We start from the raw sequence: 11,056 nt of genomic DNA, 5'->3' as shown, positions 1-11,056 counted from the left end.
AGCGTTGAGATTGCCTGCAATGACAACAAGCTCAGTCCGATGATGCTGTGACACACCGCCCCAGACTATGACGGACCCTCTACCTCCAAATCGATCCCGCTCCAGAGTACAGGCCTTAGTGTAACGCTCATTCCTTTGACGATAAACGCGAATCTGAACATCACCCTTGGTGACACAACCTCAACTCGTCAGTGAAGAGCACTTTTTGCCAGTCCTGTCTGGTCCAGCGACAGTGGGTTTGTGCCCATAGGTGACGTCGTTGCTGGTGATGTCTGGTGAGGACCTGCCTTAGAACAGGCTTACATTCCCTCAGTCCAGCCTCTCTCAGCCTATTGTGGACAGTCTGAGCACTGATGGATGGATTGTGCGTTCCTGGTATAACTCGGGCAGTTGTTGTTAACAGTTGTTGTTACCTATCCCGAAGGTGTGATGTTCGGATGTACCAATCCTGTGCAGGTGTTGTTACACGTGGTCTGCCACTGCGAGGACGATCATCTGTCCATCCTGTCTCCCTGTAGTGCTGTCTTAGGTGTCTCACGGACATTGCAATGTATTGCCCTAGCCACATCTGCAGTTCTCATGCCGCCTTGCAGCTTGCCTAAGGCACGTTCACGCAGATGAGCAGGGACCCTGGGCATCTTTTGGTGTTTTTCAAAGTCAGGAGAAAGGCCTCTTTAGTGTCCCAAGTTTTCATAACTGTGACCTTAATTGCCTATCGTCTGTAAGCTGTTAGTGTCTTAAAACCTTTTATAACTAGGGGGCAGTATTTTCATTTTTGGATAAAAAACGTTCCCCGTTTTAAACGGGATATTTTGTCACGACAAGATGCTCGACTATGCATATAATTGACTGCTTTGGATAGAAAACACTGACGTTTCCAAAATGGAAAAGATATTGTCTGTGAGTGCAACAGAACGAATGTTACAGGCGAAACCCAGATGAAAATCCAACCAGGAAGTGCCCCATAATTTGAAAGCCCTGCATGCCAATGACTCCTTATATGGCTGTGAATGGGCTACGAATGAGCTTATGCTTTCTACGTATTCCCCACGGTGTCTACAGCATTGTGACGTCTTTTTACGCATTTATGTTGAAGAATAGCCGTAAGGGACCACATTGAGCAAGTGGTCACATGATGGCTCCCGCAGAAAATATTGCGTAAACTACTGAGGTAGCCATTATTCCAATCGCTTCTAATGAGAAACCAATTGACCCGACGGATACATTATCGAATAGATATGTGAAAAACACCTTGAGGATTGATTCTAAACCACGTTTGCCATGTTTATGTCAATATTATGGAGCTAATTTGAAAAAATGTTCAGTGTTGTAGTGACCGCATTTTCTGATCGATTTCTCAGCCAAACAGTGAAGAACAAACGGGAGCTATTTCGCCTACAAAAATTATATTTTGGGAAAAAAGGAACATTTGCTATCTAACTAGGAGTCTCCTGAGTGAAAACATCCGAAGTTCTTCAAAGGTAAATGATTTAATTTGATTGCTTTTCTTTTTTTCGTGAAAATGTTGCCTGTTGCTAGCAGAGCCTAGCATAGCATTATGCCATGATACACAAATGCAGTAAAGCATATTTTGAAAATCTGAGATGCCAGTGTGATTAACAAAAGGCTAAGCTGTGTCTCAATATATTTCATTTGTGATTTTCATGAATAGGAAAATATTCTAAGGGTATTTATGTCCGCTGCGTTATGCTAATTAGTTTGAGGCTGATTACGCTCCCGCACGCGGAATGGGTAGAATCAAGAAGTTTAACGACCGTTCCACAGGTGCATGTTCATTAATTGTTCAAAGTTCATTGAACAAACATGGGTAACAGTGTTTAAACCCTTTACAATGAAGATCTGTGAGGTTATTTGGATTTTTACGAATGATCTTTGCTGAGTTTAGTTTTATTTAGTCACAACCTTCTATAGACTTGGCAGACGAGACTGATGTGACATGTAGGTAAAGCATTGACAGGAGCAACACATGGTATATAAAAAGTTATGTCTATGACAGTTTATAGTGAGGAACAGGTATGCTACAATTAGTACTGAACAAGGACAACATTCAGACTGCTGTTGAATTGAAAACCCAAGAGAAGAGTCTTGCCTTTCTGGTGCATTTTGGTTGTTGTATCAAATTCTCCTTACCTCTTCTGTTGTCGCCATCCCTTTATCTGATTCCTGCAAGGCCTCCAACTCTATACGGGGGGAACGAGTGGCGCAGTGGTCTAAGGCACTGCATTGCAGTACTAGAGGCGTCCCTACAGTTCCGGGTTCAATCCCGGGATGTATCACAACAGGCTGTCATCGGGGGTCCCATAGAGCGGCGCACAATTGGCCCAGCGTTGTCCAGGTTAGGGGAGGATTTGGCCGGGGTAGGCTGTCATTGTAAATAATATTTTTTTCTTAACTCACCTCCTAGTTAAAGGTTAAATTAAAAAAATATATAAAAACATTCTAATCAACTTGATGAAGCTGAACTTCCAGTTTAGCGTTGAGATGTGACGTCACGTTCTGGCTCTGCGTAGGCAACCTTGTTGACATAAAGATTATAAAAGTAGCGCATATCACATATGTATATTTAACATTTAAATGTTTATATATTTTGACTGTACAGTATTTTGGCCTGAACCAAATCTGAACAGAATGAAAATGTCAGGAGGTACAGTTACACAGTGGAGGTGGTGTGGGAAGCTGGAACCACAGCCTAATTAGGAGAGCTTGCACTGTACATGACTGGCACAACACAGAATATTAGATTAGGACTTATTTGAAACTCCATGAATTCGGATGACACGACTCTATATAAGGCTGGTGAGTCCTGTGATGTCCTCATAATTATCTATAATGTCCTAACGGAGGTGGGTGTGAGAAGTAAGCAGGACCATAGTCTATTGTTTGATGGGCAGGACAGTCCATCTCCTGAAGGGCGCTACATGGTCGATGACACTCCCCCTCTAGGATGATTGGTGGTTCCCCCAGTCAATCGTGTGATGGACCCCATGGGAGCGACACTCCTCATCTAGGATGATTGGTGGTTTCCCAGGACGTAGAGGGGACCTTAGTCCATCATGTGATGTGCGCTGTGGGGCCGATGACACTCCCTCTCCATGATGATTGGCGGCTCCCCCAGCAGCAGATCGTCCGCCCCCAGGGTGGAGCTGTGCTCGGAGTTCACAACGTTAGGGATGTTGAAATGGGACAGGGACATTGCCTCTCTGTGGTCAGTCCGGTTCCCCCCCAACATGGCAGCCCCTTGCAGGGTATGGCTGACACCTACTCCCATCCCCACCACTACCCCCTCCTCTGGGCTGCCTCGCCCCGGCCCCTGGACCAGCCCTCCTCTGGGTGCTCCCACAGCTCCTGCCCCAGCTCCAGGCCTGGACACCCCCTGGGCCTGTTGCTCATTGATGTAGCAGTGGAAGAGGGAGCGGCTGAGAGAGGAGTCCAGTTGTAGGCATGGCCGGTTGTCAGGGTCTGCAGGGGGGCGGAGGTCCTCCACACAGCTGGTCAGACGAACACGCTTCTTACAGGGCTCAGCTCCTCTAGATGGGGGACATTTGAGGACCAGGAGTGTATTAGAAGAGAAATGGGTGTGACTACCTCACAATTAAAAGTGAAAAATAAGATGCCTTAATCAGAATCAAGGAGGATAGGGAGAGGGAAGAAAGAGACATGGATGGTAGGTAAGGGAGGAGAGGGAAGAAAGAGACATTTTTTATATATATATTTTTAACCTTTATTTAACTAGGCAAGTCAGTTCAGAACAAATTCTTATTTACAATGACAGCCTAGGAACAGTGGGTCAACTGCCTGTTCAGGGGCAGAACAACAGATTTGTACCTTGTCAGCTCGGGGGTTTGAACTTGCAACCTTCCGGTTCCCAGTCCAACGCTCTAACCACTAGGCTATCCTGCCGCCCCCAACATGGCATGGATGGTAGGTAAGAGAGGATAGGGAGAGGGAAGAAAGAGACGTGGGTGGTAGGTAAGAGAGGACAGGGAAAGGGAAGAAAGAGACGTGGATGGTAGGTAAGAGAGGATAGGAAAAGGGAAGAAAGAGACATGGATAGTAGGTAAGAGAGGACAGGGAGAGGGAAGAAAGAGACATGGATGGTAGGTAAGAGAGGACAGGGAAAGGGAAGAAAGAGACGTGGATGGTAGGTAAGAGAGGACAGGGAAAGGGAAGAAAGAGACATGGATGGTAGGTAAGAGAGGACAGGGAAAGGGAAGAAAGAGACATGGATGGTAGGTAAGAGAGGACAGGGAGAGGGAAGAAAGAGACGTGGATGGTAGGTAAGAGAGGACAGGGAGAGGGAAGAAAGAGACGTGGATGGTAGGTAAGAGAGGACAGGGAAAGGGAAGAAAGAGACATGGATGGTAGGTAAGAGAGGACAGGGAAAGGGAAGAAAGAGACATGGATGGTAGGTAAGAGAGGACAGGGAAAGGGAAGAAAGAGACGTGGATGGTAGGTAAGAGAGGACAGGGAAAGGGAAGAAAGAGACGTGGATGGTAGGTAAGAGAGGACAGGGAGAGGGAAGAAAGAGACATGGATGGTAGGTAAGAGAGGATAGGGAGAGGGAAGAAAGAGACATGGATGGTAGGTAAGAGAGGATAGGGAAAGGGAAGAAAGAGACATGGATGATAGGGAAAGGGAAGAAAGAGATGTGGATGGTAGGTAAGAGAGGACAGGGAGAGGGAAGAAAGAGACGTGGATGGTAGGTAAGAGAGGACAGGGAAAGGGAAGAAAGAGACGTGGATGGTAGGTAAGAGAGGATAGGGAAAGGGAAGAAAGAGACATGGATGGTAGGTAAGAGAGGACAGGGAGAGGGAAGAAAGAGACGTGGATGGTAGGTAAGAGAGGACAGGGAAAGGGAAGAAAGAGACGTGGATGGTAGGTAAGAGAGGACAGGGAGAGGGAAGAAAGAGACGTGGATGGTAGGTAAGAGAGGATAGGGAGAGGGAAGAAAGAGACATGGATGGTAGGTAGTTGGTATCATGTATTCCCTTTTGGGGCGTATGACTCTTCATTCATGCTTAAACAAACAAGTCTGGATTGAATAATCAATGCATGTTTGGAAAGAGCTGTGTGTTGCGTGTCCGTGCGCTAATTCTGTGTATGTTGGCGCTCCTGTGTATATTGGCTCAACACTATATTCCTATCCCCTTAGCGGGTGTCTTTATTTTTTGGCTTTAGCTAAGCTCAGTATATAGCTGCATTGAAGCAGGCAGAGAGAGAGAGAGGAAGAGAGAAAGCTGAGTAAATGGATGTCATGGCGTTGGACTAGAGCAGTGGAGCGCTGTGGTCAGCAGACCTGGGAGTTTAACAGGCTTGGCCCTGGTGGGGCCCCTTGAGGCCCCCTGACCTCCATTACTGAACACAGCAAGACAATTAGCTCCTCTACTCAGCAGCCAGCACTCATCAGCTCTCACATTCACTTAGGACCTAATAGGCTATGTTTAGACAGGCAGCCCAATTCAAACATTTTGCCCCAGTTATTGGCCTTTTGACCAATCAGATCATTTCACATCAGATCTTATTCAGAGCTGATCTAAATGATAAAACTACCAATTAGTGAAAATAAGATCAGAATTGGGATGCCTGTCTAAACGTAGCCATAAAGAAGAGAAGCCTGATGTGACCTCAACACGCCCATCCACACGCACACAACCGTGCACGCACACAAGATTCAAGGGAGACTGATGGGTACCATTTACTCTTTCATTTGTTGTTATAGTCACACACACATTAACTGCCATCCTGGTTGCTGTGCTGTGGTCCTGCAATAGATAGAGCCTGGGAAGTATCAAGGTGGAGCAGCATGCTGATCAGTCACTGATCCCTGCAGGCTGTTTGTTTTCATCAGCAAGCCAGTGAGGTTTGTCTGGAAGGCAGTGAGGTTTGTCTGTAAGGGATCCCAGAGCTGAGCCTGGCAGAGATCCACTCCACACACAGACTCACGGGCTCAGCTCTCTGGCAGCAAATGAGAGAGCTGTGACAGCTGCCACACACACAGTCACAGGGATAAGGGTGGTTCAGAGAGCAACATAAAACAGGGGAAAACTGAGCTTAAAGAGTCAGTTTAGAGAGAGTTGAGAAAGGGAGAGTGGTAAGAGAGAGAGAGGGGATGAAGCTCCAAGAGAAATAGAACTCAGACACCGCATGCAAATAGACTGCATCATCACATTGCCGTACGATAATTTCTATGCAATTGTTGCAATCTATGCACGGCATCACCACAATCAGAATCACACAACATGGAAGTGTTATTCATTATCTACCAGCCACATGTCAGGTGTGTGTAACAACAGGCTACATCCCACAACGGTATTATAAATCAAATCACCAATGGCAATATAATACATAAAACATGATAGGTAACACTTTATTCGACACCCAGAGTCATAACAGGTTATGACAAGGTCATAACCATGTCATAATATGTAATAACAGCTGACATACCTTGTCATAACCTGGTATAATATGATCATAACACTGTCATGATAAAACGTATATAGACCTGTTGTGTTATTTTATGGCTGGTTATTATGACACATACACAAGAGTGTCAAAACCCACAAGACCTACCACACAAGGCAAAACATTCAATTATACCATATGCTACTTGTCAACAGTGTTTTTATGTTATATATACAGTACAGTACCAGTCAAAAGTTTGGACACACGTACTCATTCAAGGGTTGTTCTTTATTTTTACATTGTAGAATAATAGTGAAGACATCAAAACTATGAAATAACACATATGAATCATGTAGTAACCAAAAAAAGTGTTTTAAAAATCAAAATATATTTATATTTGAGATTCTTCAAAGTAGCCACCCTTTGCCTTGATGACAGCTTTGCACACTCTTGGCATTCTCTCAACCAGCTTCACCTGGAATGCTTTTCAAAGAGTCTTGAATGAGTTCCCACATATGCTGAGCACTTATTGCCTGCCTTTCCTTCACTCTGCGGTCCAACTCCTCCCAAACCATCTCAATTGGGATGAGGTTGGGTGATTGTGGAGTCCAGGTCATCTGATGCAGCACTCCATCACTCTCCTGGGCCAAATAGCCTTTACACAGCCTGGAGGTGTGTTGTCCTGCTGAAAAACAAAATGATAGACCCACTAAGCGCAAAGCAGATGGGATGGCGTATTGCTGCAGAATGCTGTGGTAGCCATGCTGGTTAAGTATGCCTTGCATGCTAAAGAAATCACTTAGTGTCACCAGCAAAGCACCCCCAACACCATCACACCTCCTCATCCATGCTTCACGATGGGAACCACACATGCAAAGATCATCAGTCCACCTACTCTGCATCCCACAAAGACCAAAAATCACAAATGTGGACTCATCAGACCAAAGGACAGAATTCCACCGGTCTAATGTCCATTGCTCGTATTTCTTTGCCCAAGCAAGTCTCTTCTTCTTATTGGTGTCCTTTAGTAGTGGTTTCTTTGCAGCAATTGAACCATGAAGGCCTGATTCATGCAGTCTCCTCTGAACAGTTGACATTGAGATGTGTCTGTTACTTGAACTCTGTGAAGCATTTATTTGGGCTGCAATCTGGGGTGCAGTTAACTCTAGTGAACTTATCCTCTGCAGCAGAGGTAACTCTGGGTCTTACTTTCTTGTGGCAATCCTCATTATAGCCAGTTTCATCATAGCACTTGATGGTTTTTGCGACTGCTTTGAAGAAACTTTCAAAGTTCTTGAAATATTCCGGATTGTCGTTTCTCTTTGCTTATTTGAGCTGTTCTTGCCATAATATTATGGATGTGGTCTTTTACCAAATAGGGCTCTCTTCTGTATACCCCCCTAACTTGTCACAACATAACTGGCTCAAACACATTAAGAAGAAAGAAATTCCACAAATGAACTTTTAAGAAGGCACACCTGTTAATTGAATTGTGTTCCAGTGACTACCTCATGAAGCTGGTTGAGAGATTGCACACACATTGATGTCAGACATGCACCTACCCCAATGCTCTGTTGTTGACAGGGATGAATGCAGGAGCAGATTTCAGGAGCAGGACAAGACACCCTCTTTTGGACTGATGACTGATATAAGGGCCTGTAAGTGATAGTCTTATCTGGCTTGTATGACAATGATGATCATAATGCTTCTTGACTTTGTCGTAAAGTGTATTGTCATAGTCCATGTAAAGTGACACAGGATGGTCATAATGCTTCTTGACAGAGTCATAAAGTGTATTGTCATAGTCCATGTAAAGTGACACAGGATGGTCACAATGCTTCATGACAGAGTCATAAAGTGTATTGTCTTAGTCCATGTAAAGTGACACAGGATGGTCATAATGTTTCTTGACAGAGTCATAAAGTGTATTGTCATAGTCCATGTAAAGTGACACAGGATGGTCATAATGCTTCTTGACAGAGTCATAAAGTGTATTGTCATAGTCCATGTAAAGTGACACAGGATGGTCACAATGCTTCATGACAGTGTCATAAAGTGTATTGTCTTAGTCCATGTAAAGTGACACAGGATGGTCATAATGCTTCATGACAGTGTCATAAATTGTATTGTCTTAGTCCATGTAAAGTGACACAGGATGGTCATAATGCTTCTTGACAGAGTCATAAAGTGTATTTTCTACAAGTTATTTAAAATATGATGAAAAAAAACATAACTGTAAAGAATTAATTACAACAAAAACAAAGGATATAAGAGAAACTTTCAAATGAAAGGAAACTTTTTGGCAGGAAAAAAAACTAATTTGAATAAATGTAGGTTTTCACACTATTATGTAGGTGTCATAACCAGCCATAAAAAAAACACAATATATGTCACAACAGGTGTAAATATATGGGTCATGACAGTGGGTGTTACCACATAATTGCATAAATGTATAAACATCCTAAACTTTGATCTTGTAGTTTTTCAAGTAAATGTATTGACCTGTCAAAAAATGTATTGATGCTTCCCATAAACACATAGTTGAAAGCTCTTGTTCGACAGATGAGCTGCAGCGGTGTGGCTCGCCTACCATTGAAATGATTGGACTTCCACCGGAACGCATACAGTTTACCGCAGTTTGTTTGCACAAGGCTAGAGAGAGAAACAGGGCTTTGTGGGAGGGGGACGAGAGGGAGGGACCACCAAGGGAGAGATCTCTGACTGAAAAGGAGAAAGAAATAAGGATCAAAGCAGAGCAGAGCAGAGCAGAAAAGAAAAGAAAAGAAAAAAAGAGAGAGAGAGAGAGAGAGAGCCGCTGATAATTAGAATCCTTTACTAAGATGGCATCAAACATCAGAGTGCACTGAGACTGGGAGGGATAATTGTCTCCTTTACATAGAGGAAAACCAAGAGACACTCTGAACCAGGCGCTCTCTGTGGTGCTGAAGAAGAACTAACCACAGCCTGTGTAAGGCTCTGCCACTAACACGCCTGGTGCTGTCCATGGTGCTGAAAAGAAAGTACCACAAAACTTGGAATATGAACAGCCACACTGCCAATGTTATTTACCTGGTGTGATAAATAATTGTGCATGCTAAGAAACTGTCCATGGTGCTATTCATGGTCCTAAAAGCACCATGAAACTTGGAACATGGACCAGTCACACTGTCTGCCATTTACCTACTGTGGAAAATAATTGTGCACATGTTAAGAGGCACTGGAAGTTGGTGGATTGCTAAGTAATTCATTTGATTGACATGTGATGGCTGGTTGATAAGGAGACTCACTCGGGATGTGGAGCTCCGGTCTTGGTGAGAAGCGTCAGGACAAAGAACATGAAGATGACAAAGACAGCCAGGCCCACCCAGAAGCCTATCACGATGGAGTCTGCAACACAACAAGACTTGATTGACAGCTCAAATATTTCATTTTTGTTCCAATGTATAGTAGGTCATTATATCTACAGCATGACAAAAACAACATTATTTTAAGCACAATGAGATGGAGAGAAGGGGGAGAGAGAGAGAGGAAGGCTATGAAAATGTATTATGTCTAGACGGGGTGACATTGATTGGTGTATGTTATTGTAGAGGAAAAATAAAGTTATTGACTGTGTATGTATCTAATGTTAAAAGGCTGACACACATACAGGCTTAAACACGGAACACCCTTACTTAGACACTCAGCACTGACATGCTTATACTACTCTGCAGGGTTTACAGTCCAAGGCAGATCCCCCCTCCTCTCTCTCTATAGCTCTCATAAACCACACACACCCTCTACCTATTTGTCATTATGAAGAATATCTGCTATACTTAACTTTAACTTCTAGCCAGAAATATGAATGTGATGCAATAAGCCATGGCAAATCTCACGTATAAATAAATACATGCACACATGATTTAATCACAGTTCACTTCTACAATAAAGTAATAGATGCGTAACGCAGAGAAAATGGGCGAAAGGGGCGGAGGGGCAGCACAGGACAGTAAACTGAGATCCTGTACTTACATCGGTGCGCTTTCAGTCCCTCGAACGAAACAGGCTCATCATCGTCGTAATATTCATAAGTCCACTTGTAGTCCGGGTCCGGAGCGTTTCCGCCTGATAGATTTGAGTGGTTAAACTCAGACATCTCCAAATAGATCCAAGAGCGCAGGCGGACTAAAGAAAAACAAAAAAGGTGAACGCTAAGTGAGACAGTTTTAATCCCCAACACCAATAAAATAAAATAAATCTAGCGAAGTAGGCGAGGATTTCTGGAATTGACTCTCCGTTCAATAACACGGTTATTATATGAGGCATACTAAACTTCACCACACGCAGCTATGTGCTTACACGGTGCGCGCTCTCTCTCTGGATTCGGAAGGAGGGTGCGCCTGTCCATTGACATCATCTTGAATTGCTTTCGGACTCGTGCGCTTGGCTTGGATGCGCAGAGCAATAATGAGTTGGAGGACGGTGAAATGGAGAGCGGTAGGTAGGATATGTGGCCTACACTTTTTTATTTATTATTTATTTATTTATTTTTTAGAAAAAAGGGACTGCGATGTGGAGTGATCTTATCCATCAATGAAAATATTTATGCAAAGGCACTAGTGGCTTTAAATATGTTCTGGATCTGTGTTTTGGA

The 11,056-nt window shown here is 43.8% G+C and overlaps 1 protein-coding gene across 1 annotated transcript; it reads right to left on the bottom strand.

The window, feature by feature from the left end:
* Nucleotides 1–2,000: 2,000 nt before the first annotated feature.
* LOC124006195 (melanocortin-2 receptor accessory protein 2A-like) lies at nucleotides 2,001–10,811 on the bottom strand. The gene is made up of 3 exons (XM_046316038.1): nucleotides 10,435–10,811; nucleotides 9,711–9,810; nucleotides 2,001–3,548 (listed from the first exon to the last, which is right to left on the bottom strand). The coding sequence occupies exons 1-3, from the start codon at nucleotides 10,556–10,558 to the stop codon at nucleotides 3,065–3,067; spliced, it is 708 nt and encodes a 235-aa protein (XP_046171994.1). The 5' UTR covers nucleotides 10,559–10,811; the 3' UTR covers nucleotides 2,001–3,064.
* Nucleotides 10,812–11,056: the final 245 nt, after the last annotated feature.

The sequence above is a fragment of the Oncorhynchus gorbuscha genome, linkage group LG19, assembly GCF_021184085.1.
Source record: "Oncorhynchus gorbuscha isolate QuinsamMale2020 ecotype Even-year linkage group LG19, OgorEven_v1.0, whole genome shotgun sequence".
Classification (NCBI taxonomy): Eukaryota; Metazoa; Chordata; class Actinopteri; order Salmoniformes; family Salmonidae; genus Oncorhynchus; species Oncorhynchus gorbuscha.
This window is presented reverse-complemented; position numbering and strand designations above follow the sequence as displayed.